General features: G+C 42.5%; 1 protein-coding gene across 2 annotated transcripts in view; it reads right to left on the minus strand.

Annotated features, from left to right (window-relative positions):
- Positions 1-24,392, minus strand: part of LOC138968574 (sister chromatid cohesion protein PDS5 homolog A-like) — a 69,865-nt gene that overhangs the window by 41,594 nt on the left and 3,879 nt on the right. For both annotated transcript variants that reach the window (XR_011456229.1, XM_070341153.1), the window contains exons 3-14: positions 23,644-23,838; positions 23,365-23,451; positions 20,432-20,529; positions 19,720-19,846; positions 18,734-18,814; positions 18,298-18,438; positions 17,621-17,736; positions 16,863-16,957; positions 16,460-16,605; positions 15,891-16,042; positions 3,757-3,870; positions 327-359 (exon numbers count right to left, since the gene is read on the minus strand). Coding sequence is in view for 1 of the 2 variants with exons in the window: in XM_070341153.1 (XP_070197254.1) it covers positions 327-359; positions 3,757-3,870; positions 15,891-16,042; positions 16,460-16,605; positions 16,863-16,957; positions 17,621-17,736; positions 18,298-18,438; positions 18,734-18,814; positions 19,720-19,846; positions 20,432-20,529; positions 23,365-23,451; positions 23,644-23,838 (1,385 nt within the window). In the remaining variant the exon portion in view is untranslated. The remainder of the gene's footprint in view (positions 1-326; positions 360-3,756; positions 3,871-15,890; positions 16,043-16,459; positions 16,606-16,862; positions 16,958-17,620; positions 17,737-18,297; positions 18,439-18,733; positions 18,815-19,719; positions 19,847-20,431; positions 20,530-23,364; positions 23,452-23,643; positions 23,839-24,392) is intronic.

Below are 24,392 nucleotides of genomic sequence, written 5' to 3' on the forward strand. Positions count from 1 at the left end.
TCATTACCAGACAGGAACAGTCACTCAAAATCTCATCAGGTCATGCATTATATGTTTTAAGTTTAATCACCTCTCTCCAAAACCTTTTTATAATTAGCAAGATACTCAAACCATGCCTGCTCTTCAATCAAAATGGTTGTATGGTTTTTATTCCTGTGTAACAAACAGGATACATACATTCTGCATGCAGTTTGTATGATAAACTGTGAGTTGGTATGAGACCAAATGAGCAGTTCAAGTGGTATGTGATTCTATGGATGAAAGAAAGAGCTTGTTGTAGTGTATGATGGCAGGGGCTCTAATGTGTAAAGTCTGTTCCAACTTACTTGCTTCTGTGCTTCAGCATTTCAGAAAAGGCCCTGAAATCAGAAAAGATAAAGGTTAAATATCTACTGATGACCAATGAATACACACACATTATGTTTCGTCAATTCAAAAAAAGCTCTGAAATGAAAAAGACAAAAGATCAACACATGCAAACACACTATCAGTGAATATGTTCAAAAGTTAAAGCAGCTACAAATTGTATTTAAAAAAAAAAATCCTGTGACGGCAAAGATGAATAGAAATCGAAAATGTCAATAATAAATTTTCATTTGATTAATATGCTTACCCAATTCTCATAAATGCATTGACTTCAATCTCACCAGACCTGTTTACCCCCATAAGTGTTTTGGAGTAATGCTCAGCCCCAAAAATAGTAATCCTGGCACAAAAATAGTAATCATCCAGCATTCGTCGCCAATTACAACGCACACGACAACTGTGTCTGCGAAACGCAATCATGCACATATATCCATCATTCACAAACAAAACACATCAGTCAGTTTTTGTAGTCATCATAATTTCAAAGAAGATCACATCAAAAGCACATGCATCACTGATTCTTTTTCTTTTGCTCGTAGTAGGCCTTTTTTAGTGTGTCAAGCGCTTTTCTACTGTACTTGCGCTTGCCGAATGAGTGAGGGCGAGACTTCACCACTAGAATAAGGCTCTCCAGCGTCTCATCAGACAGACATGATCTCTGGTCAGTCCTGTGCTTTTTCACCCCATTTTGCCATTGAAAAAAACAATGCCAAACATATGAATTGATAATAAAAAATTAAAAAATAAAAAAAATAAATTATTTTTTTTTACATTTTTTTAATTTATGAAAATCGTAGTCTTGACACGGATAGCGGAATGGCGTATTTTTTGCAGAAAATCGTAATAAATTACGCCAAAATCGTAAGGGTAAACAGGTCTGTCTCACATGCTAGATGTCGAAACACTACTCAAATTACCTGCCCTTGAAAGGGTGGTAACCAAGCTAAAAAAAACAGACGCCATAGCCGTTGCTATGCCCTGAACCCACTTGGTTACCCATAACCCCCCGCGCACCACGTGAGCACCGGCATCCGGAATAATCATTCGAGACTTCTCAAAAACCCGTAGGAAATTAAGTAGCGGGGATGGATGGGAGGGTATTAACTATGAAAATTGGGTAAGTATATTATCAAATGAAAATTTATTATTGAACTTTTCGGTTAAATTACATATTCTTACCGCAATTCTCATAAATGCAGATTGCTCCTAAAGGAGGAGGGACTTAATAATGTCCCTGAAAGAACCTGTCCTGCAGAAACTAACGAGGGCAAAGAAAAGGCCTCGTCAAGTCAAGAGCAGGAGATGTCCAGGAGGTAAAAATTAATGAACACGTCATCAGACCTCCAAAGAGAAGATAACAAAACTTCGCCTAAGCGACTGAAATGCCACACAAAGAGAGAAGAACCCCCCCAGCTCTGGACTCCTGAACCCCTGTAAAGGACAGAGAGAGGACTGAACCCCCCCCCTCCCCCCCTCCCCCTCCCCCTGTGTTCACCCCTTTCTTTCTTTATTTGGTGTTTAACACCGTTTTCAACCACGAAGGTTATATCGCGACCGGGAAAGGGGGAAGATGGGATAGAGCCACTTGTCAATTGTTTCCTGTTCACAAAAGCACCAATCAAAAACTCGCTCCAGGGGCCTGCAATGTAGCACAATATATTACCTCACTGGGAGAATGCAAGTTTCCAGTACAAAGGACTTATCTTAACATTTCTTACATACTGCTTGACTAAAATCTTTACAAAAATTGACTATATTCTATACAAGAAACACTTAACAAGGCTAAAAGGAGAAACAGAATCCGTTAGTCGCCTCTTACGACATGCTGGGGAGCATCGGGTAAATTCTTTCTCTTCCAAACCAATATGGGACTCCCCCTAACCCGCGGGGGGTTGTGTTCACCCCGAAAGTGGAAGACACTGACTGGTTCTCCTTAAGAGGAGAGGCGGGCTGGGAAGAAAAAACGAAACCTTATCCGCACGAATAGCTACTACAAAAGAAGTACTACTGAAAGGGTCGATGACCCGCACAGAGGTTTCTAAATAGGGCTAGCAGCCTTATTCACTTCCTGCCTCGCACTAAGTTACTGCTTGCTATCGGCCATCTTGTAAATGGCCGAAAAACGTAGTCCACCAGAAAAGTAAATTTCTTAAGCGGCTGTAAACAAGCAGCTAACAAACAACAATTCAATTCAATAACAAGTCGCGTAAGGCGAAATTACTACATTTAGTCAAGCTGTGGAACTCACAGAATGAAACTGAACGTAGTCCGCCGCTAGTGCAAAAGGCAGTGAAAGTGACGAGCCTGTTTGGCGCGGTAGCGGTTGCGCTGTGCTTCATAGCACGCTTTACTGTACCTCTCTTCGTTTTAACTTTCTGAGCGTGTTTTTAATCCAAACATATCATATCTATATGTTTTTGGAATCAGGAACCGACAAGGAATAAGATGAAATAGTTTTTAAAAAGAATTCGGAAATTTAATTTTGATCCTAATTTTTATATTTTTAATTTTCAGAGCTTGTTTTTAATCCAAATATAACATATTTATATGTTTTTTGAATCAGAAAATGATGAAGAATAAGATGAACGTAAATTTGGATCGTTTTAGATTTTTTTTTTATTTTTTTTTACAATTTTCAGATTTTTAATGACCAAAGTCATTAATTAATTTTTAAGCCACCAAACTGAAATTCAATACCGAAGTCCGGCCTTCGTCAAAAATTGCTTTGCCAAAATTTCAATCAATTTGATTGAAAAATGAGGGTGTGACAGTGCCGCCTCAACTTTTACAAAACGCCGGATATGACGTCATCAAGGACATTTATCGAAAAAAAGAAAAAAACGTCCGGGGATATCATACCCAGGAACTCTCATGTAAAATTTCATAAAGATCGGTCCAGTAGTTTAGTCTGAATCGCTCTACACACACACACAGACACACAGACACACACACATACACCACGACCCTCGTCTCGATTCCCCCTCTATGTTAAAACATTTAGTCAAAACTTGACTAAATGTAAAAAGGACAGGTCTCATCAAAAAAAAGGCGAACAGGTAAAGGCCCCCCCAAGCCCGTATCGTCACAAAGACGAGGGCTAGGAAAAGCCAAGTTAGCAGTCGAATTCCGCACGTCTGACGTGTGTCGTCGAAAGTCGAGAATGATTATTCCGGATGCCGGCGCTCACGTGGTGCGCGGGGGGTTATGGGTAACCAAGTGGGTTCAGGACATAGCAACGGCTATGGCGTCTGTTTTTTAGCTTGGTTACCACACTTTCAAGGGCAGGTAATTTGAGTAGTGTTTCGACATCTAGCATGTGAGATTGAAGTCAATGCATTAATGAGAATTGCGGTAAGAATATGTAATTTAATGGAGAGAAGAGAAACCCACTTGACAGCATTGTCGTCGAGTGTACAGTAGAGCTCCAGCAGTTTCTTCATGCGGTCGGCCACCGGCAGCGTGTAGGGCACCAGGTGGATGTTGAGGATCCTCTCCACCAGCAGTCTGACACAAAAAACACATCACTGTCACTTATCACCTATCATCAGCAGTCTAGTCAACAGGCTCCTCTCAGTGTTCTTCCGTTGTAGGTTTTGTGAACAAAATCGAAAATTTCAATAATAAATTTTCCTTTGATTAATATACTTACCCGAATCACATATAGCATTGACGCAGTCAGAGATGCTAAGGTCTGAAAAACGCTACCCTAAAATTTAAAGGGAAGCAACCCCACCACAAAAAATGTAAACGGATGCGTTGGCAAGGATGCCAGACCATGGGAGTAATCTCCCATTGGTATGTGTGACGTCACTACCGCTCCCGAACACGTGGTCGAAGTCATACGACTTTATAGAATACCAAGAAACTATTATGCGGGGTTGGCGGGAGGGCATTAACTATGTGATTCGGGTAAGTATATTAATCAAATGAAAATTTATTATTGAAATTTTCGATTAAATTACATATTTTTACTCCGAATCACATATAGCAGATAGCTTCAACAAGGCGGTGAGAACCTATAAATATACCCTGAAAAGGACTTGACCCGCTTCTGCTTGCCACAAGCCGGGCGTAAGAAGGGGCATTTCCTGTCTAGTCCCGACGACGTTTCTCAAAATTGATGAAACATCGTTTGCCTTCAAAAAAGCTGTTCGTAGAACATCATAGCATCCTCCTGAGCTGAGGACTACTAAAGTCGATGCCCAAGTTCTAGAATTGTGCACTCTTGCATGTGCTGGATCGAGGAAGGGCTGACAACCTCCCCCCCCCTCCCGCCCTTTGATTGTAACCACTCCTGGATTTGCCTAATGATGGTAAAAAAAAACACCCAGATAAGGTCAGCTTAGGTAAAAAAAAACTTGTCACCTCAAGTCTGGTAGAGACCTGAGTGAAACTGACCTTAAGCTTCGTGAGTTACATCTTCCGGACAACCGGAAAGAGCGTCAACCTCACTGACTCTGTCTTGCTCCTGACTGACAACAAGAATGAAAACCTCTTGCAATCAGCTAAACCAGGAAGACAGTCCTAACTCTAAAAAGAGAGCTGTGAAAGTTCAAAAGACAACGAAACTGTCTTCAAAGGCAAACGAGTAGTGAAAAACGAACAAAAACCTGTGCGTCTCACTTTTGGATCAAACAAAGAAAGAGAGTTCCAACTGACCAAGAGTGTAACACCCTCCGGGGAATGAAGCTGAAAGGTTAGAGCTTGAGTAAGCCACAGCACCATAGTCTTCATGAGGTAGACGCTAATTGTTCGTAATGCACCAGAGGCAAGAAGCCTTATCCGTTTGTTCACTGGCAAGAGGCATGACAAAATGTCGAAACTAATTCTGGCATTTTCTAGACTCCTTACATAGAAGAGTCAAAGGAAAGGTCCTAAAACCGAAAACAAAGGAAATAACTTCCAGTTTCGGCGAATATGCGACCTCTCATCAAAGATGGACCGAGATTCGCTAATCAGCAAACCCCCGCGCCCAAAATTGCTGCCAAGAGTGGTGACCGCGCTAACAGGAGCAAAACTTAGAACTGCAGCTCTCGTAAGGGCGCCGCGAAAGAGGGCGCCCTAAAAGCATAGTACGCAATACATAACCGGCTGGTTAAGTCACACTATTTCACTGCTGCAGCGGTTATGTTATTTCAGAGGCCAGGCAGCGGAGCAAGCAGGCCATAAATAGCCTACCCTGCGCTGGCGGCGGTGACCTCTTTAGTAAAGCGGGAAAATGCCAGCTTCACAAAGCCCTTGTTCAAGTGTACAGCGTGCTGGGCGAGTGTGAAAAAATACGTGTTTCTTGGTATGAAATGGACTGGTTTGCGTGACTTGAACGTTGGATTACCGTCATCTTGTGTATATTGTTACTCGGATATTCAGGCTTTGTGTATGTGCAAACTAGAGTTCCTGATAGGATTCGGTTTGTTTGATGTTGAAGTAATACTGCTATCGAATCTACCGGCAGGTCGTTCTTTGTTGTATCAAAACGTGCGCATTGTATACCATTTTGTAACCACGCTCAATGTTTATACCAACGACCGACTGTGTTTCTGATGTTGCCGTCAGTAAGTACTTAGCCTAAACTGTGTCATAGAGTGAGAATAAGTTTGTGAGGCTGTTTTTGTGTTTGAGTTTAGAGCAGTTTTGATTCGTTAATCCACGCGCCTAATCAGTGCATGCACCGTTTGGAACAGGCACTCGACTCTAGTGCATTTCATCTGTTCTGTTTTTTGTATTGCTTGTTTTGCGTCCCCCCCCCCCTTTTTTTTGTGACGTGTTTATTCCTGACTTAATGTTGTGACTGTAATTGTGCTTATGTTCTTGCCTGTCTGTATCAGTGTATATGGTTTTGATTGTTTATTGTTATCAATTTCTTTCAATTTGTAGTCACTCTATTTATTGATTTAAGGTGTCTCAGTTAAGAATGGCGGCAGTGCAACATACAGAAGATCTCCACATATTTAGGCTAAATGCTATGTGCAGAATTTGTGGCAGAAGATCAAAGGCAGCGAAGGACAAACATCATACCATTAGGCATTGCAAAAACTATGCATCAGGGTTGTTTCAGTTTCACGGTATTCAAGTTTCTGAAGAAGCTAATGGCACCACTTTCTCAAGTACATTGTGTGCAACATGCGCTGTTCGTCTCAGCCAACAAAAAAACCCTAACATTCCACCTCAAGGATTCTCAAAAGCAATGCATAGTAACATTGAACAAACAAAAGTGATGTGGACACAATACAACTCCAAAGTGGAAGTAGCTGACTGTAGTGTGTGTAAAACGTTTGCCGAACAAATGGCCGGTTGTCTTAAAAAAAAAAAAAAAGCCAGTGAAAAAGCTGCTAGTCCGCAAAGAAAAAGCACATGTGTTGACAGTACTGATGCCTGTACAAGCACTTCTATTGTTGAAACCTTTCAGCCACAGTGTTCTTCAACACCTGAAACAAAAACCACAAGCCGTGTGGTCAAAAAACGTCTGTTCGACCTGCTGACATCTCGCAAGGGTACGACTCAGAGTGTGTGTGTGTGTGTGTGTGTGTGTGTGTGTGTGTGTGTGTGTGTGTGTGTGTGTGTGTGTGTGTGTGTGTTCATATGCGTGTGAGGGAATGTGATCCCACGTAAAGAGTGTGTTTACACTCACATTTGAACCGTTTAGTTTGAAATTACACCCACTCTATTCCATTACAATGCACGTCATCTTTTTTTTCCTTCAGCATCTCAGAGAAATAACAACCCCAACTGTTGTTGTGTTGTTTTGTTTCGTTTTGTCTGTTCTGTTTTGTTTGCGATAATGAAACAAACGTTAAATTGTCGTCGGATCGACGAGTTTTCTTTCCTGTGGTATATATATATACAAGTTTGTGAGAACAATACGAGTGAAAAACTGTGTTGAAAAACTTTCAAATCGACTTGTGTGCTGCTATTGGATTACTGACCAACAGTTGCAGGGTCAGGTAGGCTTTTTTGTTTTCTTCACATGCAGCTAACAATTTGCATGAACATGTATTGAAAGACCGTTTTTTCTTTCTTTTATATTACAGGCATTAATTGCACTATTTTGAATTATATAAACGCAAAACAAATTTCACATGCGCACCATACGCATGCCTATAATATGTTTTTAAATACGACATTAATTAGTGTTCTTTTTTTGTGGCACATTTAGGATGTTTTGTTTACTGTGTTGTCTTCTGCCGTCTTACATACTGTGCCGTTCCTGTTTCTTTAAATGCAACATGCACATGTTTTTCAGAGTGTAAAGAGTGGCATAATTATATACTTGAGGAGCAAACACTTTTTCTAATTCTCTCATTTACCCTTTCTTCTGTCTGGAAAATTGTGGCATGTTTTGTTTCATACTATTGACATACATGTATTATCCGCCTATGTGTTGTCGGGGTATAATATCATGTGGCACTTCGCGCGGATTTGGGTGAGCGCGCGCGAGCTACGTTTTTTTTTCTCCTGTGGTATATTATATATACAAGTTTGTGAGACTTGTATAGGAGGGCCGTGAGGTAAGCTTTTTTGTTTTATTCACATGCAGCTAACACTGTAACATGAACAGTTTTCTTTCTTATATGTTACTGACATTATCTACACTATTTTGAATTATATACTTATATAAACGCAAAACAAATTTTACATGCGCACCATCAATGACTTCTACTAGTAGTCCTTGGCATAATATGTATGTAAATATACGACTGTATATACTCTACTGTTTGTATATATTTCGTAAAGTGTTGTATATATGTATTATGTACTTGGGGATTACCTTTGTCTTTATCTTTCATTATTTTGTGTTCTTTTATTGTGGCACATTTAGGATGTTTTGTTTACTGCGTTGTTTCAAGGTGTTTCATTAAATGCAGCATGCACATTTTTTTTCAGAGTGCAAAGAGTCGCATAATTATATACTTGGGGGGGGGGGGGGGGGGGGGGGAACACACTTTTTCTAATTCTCTCATGTATCCTTTCTTCTGTCTTGTGAATTGTGGCATGCATTGCAATAAATACAACTAAACACACTAAAAACATCAGTTCCGAAATAGGCTCTGTGGCCACCACACAGAACGACTGCTATCTCTCTGCTCGACTGCTATCTCTCTGCTCGCGGCATCCAGGTTATCAACACAGCATAACAGAGAGCTGGGGCCACGCACGCTAGCGCTGCAGACAAAGAAGAGTGCAGGTCTGGCCCTATATATATTTCAGGCGCCAGTGTGGGCGGAAGGGGTTGGAGGAAGGAAAGGGTAAATCGGCAGGAGGAGAGTGGTACTGCCGGTTATTTTTAGCTGGTGGCAGCCTGGCAGAGAGTACCTCACACGGAACACAGTGAAGTGCGTATCAGAAAACGCTGCACTAGGTGTTCCCAGCGGTCACCCATCCTAGTACTAACCGAGCTCGAAGTTGCTTAACTTCTGTGATCGGCCAAGACCAATGCCCTGAGTAATCCAGTTAGGGTCCAACCACTGACTTGTCATGTGTTGAAACCAGCTCTGAATTGGAATAGACTTGATTCAGTCTTGAGAGGGTGAATCCCAAAGCGGCTTAAGTGCTAGCGGGAAAGGTCTTATCATAATTTTCACTAGCAAGAAGCTATGAATGCCTACCCAAGCATGACCGAGAGTGTGACGCAGTATTGCTTTTCTGCGTTAGAGTCCGAGTCTAACAAAGACAAGGACTCATTGTACTCATGGGTTGTGACAGAAAAACGCCTATGAATGAACATGGCTGTGATCTTGAACGTCATTAACCGTCGAGTATGTTTGACAAGGGTGCCGTAAACCAGCAGTCATGTTGCCCTCAGACTGACTTTAATTACTTCTTGTCGAGATGGAAGAAGATAAAAGAAAGTCCGAACAAATTCCTTGTGAGGACATAAAGAAGGTGTGAACCCATTGGCCGACAGCTGTCGTGAATGACCTTCTTGCTACTTGGATTTGAGAGTCTGTTTATCTGCGTTCTAACCTTAAGTAGAATGCTGATCAGATTCATAGCGATCCTGTGTAGCGGCAGGAAACAACAAATAATGGGACGAAAATGCTTCCAAAAACATTGTTTTCTGATAAAAAGATACGGTCGGAGGAACTGGAAACCAGAACCACCCGACAGAATAATCCTCTACCACTTCCTGCCTCAATTGGCGAAGATGGTTGGAGGTAGCTGCTTGCCACAACGGTGTGGTCGGCGTAACCGGAAATCGGAAACCCAACTGACCGCAAATTATCCTCTACCAGTCCATGCGTAAGCAGAGGGAGCTAGTACGAGGAAGCAGCGACTTCCGGTTGTGTGTCAGCAACCGAAAGTGCAGAGATCACGGTGGCCGAAGCCTGGTGTGACTGGTGACGCATGAACAAAATGGCTGAAAGCCGTAGTGCCCGTAGGTCAGTCTGCTTGTAGGCAATTGACTGCGTATCAAAAGCCAAAACAGAAATCAAAGAAAGGCTGGTCGTCATAACCGGAAACCGGGAAGCCAACCTGCCAGAAGCCTCCAAAGACGAAGTGTCCTCAGGAAATATCTGGAAGTTACTTTTGCCGCCAAATCAAATGCCTCCCTGATTTTGGCCGAAAAAAACAGAACGCGTCTGTTTATCGCTGAAAGACAGAGTCAGACGCGGAGACCGACGGGCAAAGCTGTAGTCATAGTTGCCTGTGGCAGAAGGGTGATCAGGATAACCGGAAGATGGAAACCCGACCGCACGAAAGTCGTCCCGTCTCACCTCATGCCTAGGCTGAGGGTGAAGAGAGGAAGAGTCGAAATCCGAAGCCAAAGGAACCAGGAGTGCATTAGTCGACACAGCGGACAGGCAGGACGACTATTGCACAGGCTGAGGCTGAAAGCCGTGATGCCCGTAGGCCAGCCGTTGTTCCGAACTCACCGAAGTACGCAGGTAATCGTCAGAGAAAGGAACAACATTTTTGGCTGCCGATTCAGGTGCTGGGCTATGAGCCAACAACAAAGAACCGGCACATTAGCTAACCCTCTGCCGGAAGGAGAGGGCTAGGCCAAAACCTGAGAGAGGTGGTAAGCCACAGAGGATGACTCCTCAAACCGGAAAAAAGGAGTCCTCCTCCTTCGAAATCCGGAAGTCATCCCTTACCAACGGGGCAACCGAAGCGGAAGCCTCCGAAGACAATGCACCCTCCGAAAATTATCTGGATGTTACTTCTGCAGCCAACTCAAGTGCAACCTTAAGCTTGGACGAAAAACCAGAACGCGTCCGCTCACCAACGAAAGACAGAGTCAGACGCGGCGACAGACGGACAAAGACCGTAGTCACAGTTGTTTGTGGCAAAAGGGTGAACGGGATAACCGGAAGACGGAAACCCAACCAAACGGAAATCGTCCTGCCTCATCTCATGCCTAGGATGAGGATGAAGGTAGGAAATGTCGAAGTCCGAAGTCACAAGAACAGAGAGTGCAGTAGCCAACACCGCGGACGGGTGGAATGACTGTTGCACATGCTGAGGCTAAAAGCCTGAATGCCCGTAGGCCAGCCGTTGTTAAAAAAAACCCGACGTACGTACATAACCATCAGTGAGAGGAACAACATTTCCGGTCGGAACCGGAAGTGCGACAGACGAGGCAGCCCGTGGATGAAATGACTGCTACACGGACTGAGGCCGGAAGCCAGTATGCTCAAAGGCCAGTCCTAGATCCGACCCAGAAGAGACCGCGGCAGGTGCTCGAGCCAATGGACCTTGTTCTGCACTCCCCGACGTACCTACGTAAGCGTCAGGGAGAAGAACGGAATTTCCAGACAGAGCCGGAAATGCGGCAGACGAAACCGCGCATTGCGGTAGCTAGTGTTGCACAGACTGCGGCGGGTGCTCGCTCCGGTGGACCTATGCCCCTAAACTCCTGTTAACCCGCACTGGCGAACACGAGTGAGAGAAGGGGCAGACAAACCTGGCAGGTAGTGACCCTGCACTGACCGTGTCTCCGAGGAGACATGCATACCTGCACCGCGCACAAAAGTGGGAGACAGAGTATGCCGGTCAGGAAGAAGCCTTTCTGCGGAGGAGAGTTTCCTATTGTATCACGAGTACATTCAGACAGGCTTGCGGAACCGGAAAAGCTGGCAACAAAGGCGGAACCACCGGAAGAAGAAGAGGCACGGGGGGAAGAATCCCTTGGAAACGTAGCCGCCGGCACCTTCAAAGCCACCAACGAACTCCTATCTCCCACAACAGGGGAAAGGAAGGAACTGGGACATGGCATGGTCCTCTGCATCTCGGCATGACCAAGATTGTGAATATCTGGAAAGAGAGAACCAAACAAATACGCCGCCAGAGCACAGGACTCGGGTGGTGACGTAGAGGGCAAACAAACAAAGTCCCAAAAATGGGCGCTAAGTTCATTTGACAAAAAAATGAGCATGCAAAAGACATGGTAAACAAGAAGGACAAAGCCCATACGACTCACATGCTTGACCTTGACATGACCTTGACCTTCAGCTAAACCTAGCAATGACATCATACACAGGTACAGGTATGCATGTCTCCTCGGAGACACGGTCAGTGCAGGGTCACTACCTGCTACAAGAACTGCTTTACACATTTTTCCTACCAAAATACATGTGACCTTGACCCAAGGTCAAGGTCATCCAAGGTCATGCAACACAAAGCTGTTAATTCAAGACATAGGAAGTACAATGGTGCTTATTGGCTCTTTCTACCATGAGATATGGTCACTTTTAGTGGTTCACTACCTTATTTTGGTCACATTTCATAAGGGTCAAAGTGACCTTGACCTTGATCATATGTGACCAAATGTGTTTCATGATGAAAGCATAACATGTGCCCCACATAATTTTTAAGTTTGAAACAGTTATCTTCCATAGTTCAGGGTCAAGGTCACTTCAAAATATGTATACAATCCAACTTTGAAGAGCTCCTGTGACCTTGACCTTGAAGCAAGGTAAACCAAACTGGTATCAAAAGATGGGGCTTACTTTGCCCTATATATCATATAAAGGTGAGGTATTAAATCTCAAAAACTTCAGAGAAAATGGGAACAAGAAGGGCAAAGCCCATACGACTCACATGCTTGACCTTGACCTTTACATGACCTTGACCGTCAGGGTCAAGGTCAAATAACTAAACCTAGCAATGACATCATACACTAAGAACTGCTTTACACATTTTTCCTACCAAAATACATGTGACCTTGACCCAAGGTCAAGGTCATCCAAGGTCATGCAACACAAAGCTGTTAATTCAAGACATAGGAAGTACAATGGTGCTTATTGGCTCTTTCTACCATGAGATATGGTCACTTTTAGTGGTTCACTACCTTATTTTGGTCACATTTCAAAAGGGTCAAAGTGACCTTGACCTTGATCATATGTGACCAAATGTGTCTCATGATGAAAGCATAACATGTGCCCCACATAATTTTTAAGTTTGACAGTTATCTTCCATAGTTCAGGGTCAAGGTCACTTCAAAATATGTATACAATCCAACTTTGAAGAGCTCCTGTGACCTTGACCTTGAAGCAAGGTAAACCAAACTGGTATCAAAAGATGGGGCTTACTTTGCCCTATATATCATACATAGGTGAGGTATTGAATCTCAAAAACTTCAGAGAAAATGTGAAAAATAGCTGTTTTTTTAGACAACATTTATGGCCCCTGCGACCTTGACCTTGAAGCAAGGTCAAGATGCTATGTATGTTTTTTGGGGCCTTGTCATCATACACCATCTTGCCAAATTTGGTACTGATAGACAGAATAGTGTCCAAGAAATATCCAACGTTAAAGTTTTCCGGACAGCCGGACGGACGGACGGGGGGGGACGGACGGACGACTCAGGTGAGTACATAGACTCACTTTTGCTTCGCATGTGAGTCAAAAAACGTGTCTGAAACCACAACAAAGTCGGTAATTTCTGAAGAGAAGACTAGGGATAGGGAAACCCTTACCCTAGCCCCCGCGTATGCGCCGCGTTACCTTTGACCTGTCAGCCAGACTGACAAATCAAAGATGGCGGCAAAAACAATGCTACTGAAAATTCAGTCATCCAAAGTGCTTGACTGCACAGAAATTACACAGGGATCGCGTTTACCGGTAATTTCCGGTATTTTACCGGTTAAGATTCGCCAATACCGGAAAAAAAAGTGGATGTCGGTCAGACGTACCGATTGTTATTTGGTTTGACCGGTAAAAAAAAAAGTAGTAATTACAAAAATCGTTTGTCAGTACGAGAGAGAGAGAGAGAGAGAGAGAGAGAGGGAGAGAGAGAGAGAGAGAGAGAGAGAGAGAGAGATTTGGATGGCTTGTTGTGACAGCGCTACAATGTTGCGATTATGTCTCCATTGATGACACTTGATGTCAAGGTGTCAAACATGACGTCAAAAATCAGACATCATACTTTTCGCGCCATTTCTTTCGGTTCCCAGTCCATCGTAAAATCTTTCAGTTTATGTTATAAGGGACGGCGTCTCAGTAACTATAGCCGACATAGCATCATACCGGGAAATCACGTACTCACACCAGCTTAGATCTTTGTCTACATACAGTTGATTATTGTGAGGCGAGGCGAGTCGATTGCGATGAAGAAGCAACGATCTTTACTGTCTTTTCTACGCCCAAGAGGTGAGAAAAGGCCTTTGAATGAAGGAACTGAAAGTGAAAGTACTTCACGGCCTAGTACATCTGCAGAGCCCGAGTCTCAAGCGGCGGCAAAGAAACCAACATCGGCATCTTCCACTGTCAAACGATTTCAGGAAAAATGGTGCAAAGAGTTTCTGTGGTTGCGGACAGAGGGGGAGGGGGAGAACTTTCTCATGTTTTGTGAAGACTGCAAAAAAAACACGTCAAAAAAATGGTTACACAAGAGGTTGTCGAAATTTTCAACATTCATCTCTCGAAGACCATTCAAAATCGCTAAGTCATAGAAATGCTGTTGGCTCTGCGCGTGAAAACTGTTTGACAACAAAGACTAGGCGAAAGTGAAACTGTAACAGTAAGTAACTAGTGAGTAAGTCTTCCAGTTGCGTGATTACTATTTGCTTTCCTATTTTATTTCGGAAGTCTCTCTCTCTCTCTCTCTCTCTCTCTCTCTCTCTCTCTCTCTCTCTCTCTCTCTCTCTCTCTCTCTCTCTCTCTCTCTCTCTCTCTCTCTCTCTCTCTCTCTCTCTCTCTCTCTCTCTCTCTCTCTCTCTCTCTCTCTCTCTCTCTCTCTCTCTCTCTCTCTCTCTCTCTCTCTCTCTCTCTCTCTCTCTCTCTCTCTCTCTCTCTCTCTCTCTCTCTCTCTCTCTCTCACAGCGGCTGCTGATGTGTCACTGTCAAGTTGTGCGACAGTTGCTTTGAGGGGGGGGGGGGGGAACGTCCGCATATCACTGACATTAATTTAATGTATTGTAAGTCATTGTTTGTCTTTTACTGGTTGCCTTGGCAAGCTTACCGATTTTCGTGAGAGCCTTGTAGCCAGCTCATGACGTCATACCGGTTTGAAAAATACCTAGCGCGATCACTGATTACAGTAATGTTAGCGTCGTCAGAAAAGACAACAAGAATAGGTGGTAAAGCAGAAGACGCCGAAGATATAGGCTTAGAAAAGCCTTTACCCTTGACAACCCCTTTAGAGCCGCGCTCTAAAACGTATCAGCCATGCTGACACCAAAATGGCGGCCAATGAAATGCTACTGAAAGTACAAGTCCAAAGAATGAACAATGACCCAGTAGCCAAGATAAAATTCCTGTCGAAAACGTGACAAAATGGAAAGAGCTCACCAACTAACGAAGCAGAAGGTGAATAAGACGGGTAGTGGCCGGAGGGAACCAAGCAAACAGCAAGGCAAACCGGCCTCGAGAGCGAAAAATATCCTGACCTCCTCCTCTGAGCTGAAAAAGTCGTATGGCTTCGACCACATAATTATTCAGGAGCGGTAGTGACGTCACACATACCAATGGGAGATTACTCCCATGGTCTGGCGTCCTTACCAACGCATCCGTTTACATTTTTTGTGGTGGGGTTGCTTCCCTTTAAATTTTTTAAGACGGGTAGCGTTTTTCAGACCTTAGCATCTCTGACTGCGTCAATGCTATATGTGATTCGGAGTAAGAATATGTAATTTAATTGTGGTTACATCTGCACATGGCGAGCTTACTGGGAGTTGCCTTCTCACTCAGACAATCCTGATTATACTGTGAGAATTGCGACTAGCGCACCAGTTTGACACAGCTTCCTTCAACCATGCACTAGACCATTTGAATATAAATACACTGAATTCTTATCATTGAGGTGTGTCTGTGTTAGTGTATGTCTGTGTCCACTCTGCCTCACTTCGTTATGAATATGAATAAAAGCTGAATGCATCATCTGAACATGTTCTTAGAATGAACTTACGTATTTGAAATTAAATCATGTAATCATTCAACTGTTTCACACCCCTAACTTTGTACACTTTGTGCAGTTCTTTTTTCTCTATGTGCCAAATCATGACCAACTAACCCTTCACTTTCTCTACCCAAACCAAAAAGTCACGTTAAATGCAGGCGCATGCAAAGGATATGTATATATGTACCTGTCATCATTGCTGTTCTGGTAGTAGTGGTGGAAAACCTTGTTACGGATCCAGTCCACTCGTGCAGCTAGCACCGGATCCACCGGATCTCGACTCATCACCGACTTGTAGATGCTGCCAAGACCCAGCAGCGCCTCACGCCGAATCTTGAACTACGGACAAAGATAAGCCTTGTCTTGAGGACATTTTTCATGTAGCAATGCAGCACAAATTCCATTTCTCCACACTCCACAGTTACCTTCTCCTTCCTCAATTGAAGCTCAATGATTGTTCATGGAGCTGGTGTTATGCTGAATATGCTATCAGCTGAATATTAAATACATGTGCAAAACATACATTTATCTAAAAAAAAAACACATTTCTCAGATGTGTCAAGAAAACTTTGCACAAAGAACTTGGGACTATTTCTAAAACTAATACACACTTCCGTCACATTAAATAAATACAGAACAGGTGCATGCAAATCAAACCCATGACAGTGTTGTCAACTAGGGCTTCGAGGCATGGGCATAGACCATTACCAAAAGTAGTCCTTGAGAGTGAAAACTCCCCGAGTGCTGTTATCGTACCTTTTTGTCCAGCGTTCTCTCCCTGATGAAGATGAGCATTTCCTCAGTACAGAGGACCAAGTCTTTGCGAGCCACTTGCAGCATGCAGTTCACCACCTCCATACGGACTGTTTCTTCTGGGTCATGCTGACGTACCTTCAACTGCTCTGTACACATAAAGAACAACAAACAATCAGTAATCTTGCTGGCCATTTTCCAAAGTATCTACCTACAGTAAAAAAAAAAAGGTCATTCCATCATGTCAACTGGACACATTCTCTGACAAATTAGCGGAAAATTCTGGTTAATGCCATCCCTGTCAATGCTCTGTACAACAATCAAGAACCATTCTCACAATTATTATATCTTCCACAAATCACAGTTAAGGTGAGAATAAAAGCTGCAGTGAAGTAGCATCACCAACCTAGTATGTCTTTGACTAGCTCTGTGTGATTGAGGATGAAGAGCTGAGCAAACTGCACACAAGTCACACGTACGTTGATGCAGATGTCGTTGAACCTGCAGCACAACAATCAACCAGCACAAAATTTTAGATTTCTCAATGATGCATCTCTTAATAAAAAGAAAGAGCTTGGAAAAATGGGTGATTAATCACATCAATGTAACAGAATCTCACAAGAACAACCCAAACAAAAGTATTAGCTGTGCATATAATTTACAACACTGTAAAGGCATCACATCAAACTCCAGTCCCACCTCCCCAGCTATACACAGATGGACATAGCAAAAAACGCAATGGTTTTTTCTCATTTGCGATGACAATCATCTAACTGAATGAACAAGTCAATCTGTTGAAGCACTATTTAGTCCACCATGGAGGCCTGATCAAAGTAAATGCATTTACTAGAAGGCAATGCTGCATCTGCAAAAACGCTTAGCATGAGCGATGACGATAAATTTGAAATACGTTTCAAGCTATTTTTGAAACGCTTACGGTATGACAAAAACCAGCCTAGCTAGCTCTACTTTCTTTATTTGGTGTTTAAAGCCTAGCTAGCTGTTAACAACAACCAAAATACAACAACACTAATGCCGTACTTATCTTTCTTCTGAAAGGTAAGCGTTGTGTAACATGCTTCAAAATTAATACACTCACAGGATCCTGGAGTCAATACACATTTCACTCTCACGCTTGAAGGCAGAATGTGCCGCAGCCTTTACCTGCCAAGGAAGCAGTTCCATAGAGGCTTGTTTTTCAGCGCCAGGTCAGAGTTCTGCTCTGAAAACATCTTGGCCAACAGCTTGGTCACACTCTTCCTCTCAGATTCTTCACTGCTCTGAAACATCAAATCATTAATCGTGAAAACACATAAATAAATAAAATTGTTACAAACATTCCAGTAGATGTTTTTCCTCCCTTTCTGAGAACTCTATTGTCTGGTCCAACCTAAAAGTGATGCAAACAGTTTTAGTCTTGATACAGCACTGACAGGTAGGTGCCTCACAGAACAAGACCAACAAATACTGAAAATAAGCCATCATGCCTACTTCAGCTGTCAAAAGCCTCCCCTGTCTCAATCAAGCACGTTCAAGTCAAAAAGTTAAACATAGAGAACAGAAGAAAAGTGCGGTCTGAAGAGACTTCCTTGACACATTTTTAACTTTATGCACCTGAATGTTCAAACACTAAAACAAAGGTATTCCTGGTGTGTAGTATCATTGTACAGATCATCAAAACCAAATGTTATACCTCTTGGGGCCATTTGAGGCAGCTTTTCATTTTATTCTTTACCAAGAATATGCCTTGAAGCGTTAGCCAACCATGAAGGTTTTGACAAAGAATCAACTTTGCGACCTATGATAGAAATGCTAAGAGTAACCTGAACACGAAAGCTTACCTTCAACTTGAACTCTAGCTGAGGAAGAACAGCAAACAAGACGTTGGGTGCCACCTGGTTCAGCTCAAAGATCAGGTCGTACAGATGATTTGACACCTCGCTCTCTGAAGTCTTTCCCAGCATAAGCATGTTGTTGAAGAACTGAAACAGATTTATTTGAATGGTTATTTTTACAGTTAAACAAAAATCATGCTAAGAATATATATATTCACATAAAAAGTTATGTCAAAAATACATTTAAAGTTGTTCTTGGTATGAGTATGTGAAGATTGTTAAATTCCACAACCATAGCTCATGAATTGTGCAACCCACATGTAAAAATTGCTCTAACATTATTAATCATGTTAACCTAAACTTACTGCATTACACAGAGATACAACATATTTCCTATAAGACAAATTCCTTCTTTTTACGATAAATAATTATAAAAACTTACCGCTTGGATGTATGGTTCAATAGAGTTGCTTGTTCGCTTGATCAAATCCTTGGCCATTCCATAAGCAATCTTGTTGTGACCCTGAGGAGGAAAGAAAAGCAAATGCATAACGTATTCACAACACCTAAAACTAGGACCAACATTTTATCGACAGCTATGAGGAGGCAACCTACACAAACAGAAACTGCAAATGTCCTCATTTTGTAACCTCTGAAAACTGTGAACACAAAAAGCCATTAAAAATAAATTAAATAAATCAAATCAGCATATATACAGCCGAAATATGAAAAACCCAACAGACTAAGTGTATTTGCTCCAGGTAAACCCATTCAAATAAGTAATCCCGACAAGTAAACCCAATCAAATAAGTAATCCCCAATCAAATAAGTAATCCCAACAAGTAAACCCAATCAAATAAGTTATTCCGAAAAGTAAACCCCTTCAAATTAGTAATGCTGACACTAACACCACGTCACTGCCAACACAATACCCTACCTTCTTGGGTTCCACGAGGTTCAACACCTATAGCTCGGACCAACATTTTACCTACAGTTATGAGGAGGCCACCTGACTGGATTTACTCCAAGTAAACCCATTGAAATAAGTAATGCCGACACTAACACCACGTCACTGCCAACACAATGACCAACCTTCTTGGGTTCCTAGAGGTTCAACACCTATAGCTCCTATAATGCGGACACTAACACCACGTCACTGCCAACACAATGACCAACCTTCTTGGGTTCCTAGAGGTTCAACACCTATAGCTCCTATAATGCGGACACTAACACCACGTCACTGCCAACACAATGACCAACCTTCTTGGGTTCCTAGAGGTTCAACACCTATAGCTCCTATAATGCGGACACTAACACCACGTCACTGCCAACACAATGACCAACCTTCTTGGGTTCCTAGAGGTTCAACACCTATAGCTCCTATAATGCGGACACTAACACCACGTCACTGCCAACAAAATGACCTACCTTCTTGGGTTCCACAAGGTTCATGAGAATGACGTCCAGCAGTTCCTGGGACACAGAGTCGGCCTCACAGATCAGTGGGGTCATCATGTCCAACATGAACATCCTCACCTTGCTCGAGTGCTTGTCACTGTCAAAAATAAAGACAGCAATATTCATAATGTATCAAGACAAATGAGATAACAATAGATTATTATTCTTAAGTCAAATTTGGTGTTCAGAGCAAGGTGTATGTATGTTGGCACCTTGCTTTCACAGTGTTGTTCCTGGACTCAAGAGGCAATAGGTCAGTTTGACCTCAATTAAGAATATGAAAAGGTTCAACTGTTTTGGCTTTGTCCGCTTAGTATGAGAATTGATGACCTCTCAAAACTATCAAACTGTTGACCAGCCATGGGTCAGACCAATGCTTCCGATAAAAAAAAAGGAAGGATGCGTCCGTGACCCAACATCGGGGCTTAAGAACACTGCTTGCAAAATAAGCTAAGAGGTAAGAAAACATGAAGGGAACACTTCATTAGACAGAAAATGAAGTAGTCTAGAAATAGGAAAGCAATACCACACTTATTTCTTGTGGTGCCTTAACAGAAACTACTTCAACAACAAATAGTAATACAGCACAAGTAACACCATCAGCAATTCAACTAAGGTTTTTCTTCAAAGAATATGTAAATATTTCAATTTCAAAGAGACTATACCAGCCCCTAGAACTTACTTGACAATGGAAAACATCAACTTGAAAAGGGCCACAAAGATCTCCTGGTTGTCATCCAGTTCAATGCAGATGTTGAAGGACTTCACCCATGACAGATTCTGCAACATGTAAGGCAAACGTTCAGTGCCTATTTGATGAAATACAGTAGTATACATCTTCTTCTTGTCGTTTGCTGTTAGATCGTCAGTCCAGACTGCAGGGTGAAACGTGCTGTCCTCTCCAAGTCCATCCTGACCTCCGGTCAAAATTTCGGCTCATTCTCTCCCTGACAGGATGCCTTGAGTTTCCTTGTCTGGCAAGGAAACCGATTTTTTTTTTTTGTGTACATATTTAGAGCTTTTTGTAATGTGTTATGGATGTAAGCAGATTCGCGATCGTCGATAATGAATTTTCATGGTGTTTTGTAATTTTTAAATTACAGAGGAATTTTTATTTTAGACAGTTTCAAGCGAGCTATTTTTCGCGGATGTATTTACTGTGCAAACAACTCTAACTATGGCATAAGTGTCACGTGATAATCAACCGTTTGGTTTCCGCACTTGCTGGAGCAGACGATTTTTTTGACAGTGATGCAACCATATATTACCGTCTCCTTCCGGCAGCAGTCCCAAAATTTCGACTTGTTTTGACCTTAGAACGATGTCTTTGTCATAACTGTGAAGAACAGAACGGAGATCACTGTCGAAGGGCCAATCTGCAATCATTTTCGTCTCGCGAACACTGCTCGTGAACAACATATGGGAGATCACTCTGTATTCTGGTTTTGATAGATTCGCGTAGGACTTTCGCGTCCGGTCAGAGAGACAACTGGCGATAGCCGTGGAGCGAGGATTATCAGAATGCTCCAAGTCCTCTCTGGGGCCGTATAGCTTCTTTTATAGCGCTGTCTCCTCTGGCCAGGTGGTGTCCCTCAGAGAACTGTGGTATGGACAAGCCTACAGGATGTGCTTGTCACAAAGATGTGAGTAGCATATTTGTGAGGTGAAACTACGTCGTGTTTTTAACCTCCCTAAATGTTGTACAGGCGATGGTAGCTGACGGGACTGGCGTTATTCACGTGTTTCTTGTGTTCCACGCAAAACTGGCTCTAGCTTGATATGAGCTGTGTTTGAGACATGTAGCTGGTCGGGGGTAAATAACGACACAGCGTTTGAGATTTTCAACCGGGAAGGTTGTCAGCGTGTGTCAGACTTGTTCAGGGAACAAGTACTCTTTCAAGAGACGGGTCTCTTAAGGTAAATGATTTACTATGTTGTATATTATTGACGTTGGAATACATAGCTGGAGCGTAAAGGTTAGTGTATATAATGTGCACCAAATCTTAGTGTGAAGCGTTGAGAGAATTCTTGATGTAATTGTATCACGGGTTTTCATGGGGAATTTCTTGAACATAATTGCTACGCATTTATGTTATGTTTAAGACGGTCATGCTTTGTATGGAGAGTGTTATTAATTGATTAAGTATTAGTTTGGATATTGAATGTGGACGGAATGTGAAAGTGGAATGAACGAGAATGTATGAGTGGTACATGAGCGTTTGGAAGAAGAGATGGTTTTAGAGAATGTTGTATTAAGACTTGGTTAAATTCTTTAGGAGTTTCCATGAGGGATTTCCATGGCGTATAAGGGAGGGTCCTTACACGGGAGAAGCGCGAGACGATGGTGGAAGCAAGGGACCACCTCGGCGCAGATGACTAGACGAGTGGAGTCTTCATCGATACCGGTCGTAGCTGACGACGGTTGTTTCCGCTACGGGCGGAAGGGTTTCTCGGGGAGAAACCTGGAAGGTGTGTGTTGGCATCTTCAGTGAGAGGTGTGTTGGCATCTTCAGTGAAAGGTGTGGGTTGGCATCTTCAGTGAAAGGTGTGTGTTGGCATCTTCAGCGAAAGGTGTGTGTTAGCATCTCTGTGTGTTGGCATCTGAATTCATTATTCTACGAGGATTCAGCGAGACAAGTAAGTGAACTGGCGACATGCAGTGAGCCGTGATACGAACTCGTGAGTGTCTGTTGGTACCTTCTTGTGTGCGTTAATCTATATTTGAGAAAGTATTGTTATAATATGTATTTACATGCCTTGAGTGAAAGCTGGAAGATTGTGCGAACTGTGTGTCGAAAAGTTGTTTCGTATTGATGTATTTAAAGTGAAGAAGTATGTTGTTTTTTGGTTGAGGAAATAATGAGCCTGCATCCTCCCAAAGTCTGTTTTTGAAGTGTTTGGTGTGAAAGGGTAGAGACAGTGCAATAGGGCAGAACACGTACATTAAATTCACATGCAAACCACTTCGTGACAGTGCTCTGCTGTCTGATTCTTGCCACACGGACACAAGGGGAAGGGAACCAGCTTAGTAGTATACATGTATCTATTGTCATGTAAAGGGGATGTTCACGCTAAGGCCCCCCCCAAAAAAAGTTGTATGTTTCTGGTAACATGGCTACAAAAAATAGGGTAGGTAGGTAGGGATTTTTTGTGTGTTGTTGTGTTTTTGGTCAGGGTAGAAAATAACTATACACTGACGCAAAGAGACTGGACTTACTATACAAAGAGAAAGACAACACATTACAAAACAAATGAGACAAAAGGGATGCGGGGTTATCCCCCTTGTGTCGTCTGCCGTCTGTTACTTTTGTTTTGATGCTTTTAATTTTTGCTTTTTTTTTTTTTTACAAATGCAATAAAAAAAAGTCTAGGGTCGGCGGGAAAAAACTAGGTAGGGTCGGGTGACCAGATACATACAACTTTTTGGGGGGGCCTAAAGCTGAAAAATCATGGCAAAAATGTGCAATAACGATTTGTTAAATGAACTGCTCAATCCACTGACTACAACAACCCAAACTTGTACTGAACAGGTCCATTACGTTCCTGCAGCTTTACTTCTAGGCTAGAGTTAAGCCAGTCACTATTTTTCACCAAAGCAAACAAGGAGAGACTAACCTCAAGCAAGTAGAAGTAGCGTTTGAAGTTGATAGATTCTGGCTCCTCCAAGCCACGCAACTGCTGGATCAGGAACATGAAGATTTCCTGCAATAAAATAAGTGGACTGAAATTTAAAAACACTACCACGCATTCTCTGCCAATAATTTATGCTATTCATAAGCTGCACACGTGATGATCAGTGAAAACATTTTTATAAACTTTTCAAAATTAGATACTGCACACGTGATGATCAGTGAAAACATTTTTATAAACTTTTCAAAATTAGAGTTAACTGACCTTAAGCTGATCCTGTTCCTTGTAGGGTGCCTCCGGTGCAAAGATGCGGAAGACATCAGCGACGCAGCAAGCTACAAGTAGGCGCACGTCCTTGCTGGCGTGCTCCATGTAGAATTCGGTGGCCAGATGCAGCGCCAGGTTGGTGAACTGCTCGTTGTCATCCTGACCCATGTCCTGGAACGCCCTCGCCAGCAGCTAAAGCCACAACACACATGTTCAACCTCTCACTCAACAATTACGGAACACCCTCGCCCGCAGCTTAAGCCACAACACACATGTTCAACCTCTCACTCAACAATCAGGAACGCCCTTGCCAGCAGCTAAAGCCACAACACACATGTTCAACATCTCACTCAACAATCATGGAACGCCTTCGCCAGCAGCTAAACAGCAGCTAAAGCCACAACATATGTGTGTGTATTTTTTTTTCTTCTTTTTTGATTCGAAGGGAGAAGAAAAGAGGAAACACTAGGGTCAGACAGGGAACCAGAAACACCGATTTAAAAAAAAATGTTGACGCCTAATCTATCACTCTTCACCTTGAGACTTGTCATCTTCACTCAACCATCTTACATAAAGTACAATCCTTCATTGGTAAAATCTTATGCAATATCCAATTAACTAAAGATATAGTTTCAAATTCATATCATATTCAATAAATCCAGTCAATGCTTTTTGTTTTTTAATTTGAAACTGCCTTTCAGTTTCATTCCCTGACAAAGGTTCTTTCTTTATTTGGTGTTTAACGT

This window comes from Littorina saxatilis, linkage group LG6 (assembly GCF_037325665.1).
Source record: "Littorina saxatilis isolate snail1 linkage group LG6, US_GU_Lsax_2.0, whole genome shotgun sequence".
Taxonomy (NCBI): domain Eukaryota; kingdom Metazoa; phylum Mollusca; class Gastropoda; order Littorinimorpha; family Littorinidae; genus Littorina; species Littorina saxatilis.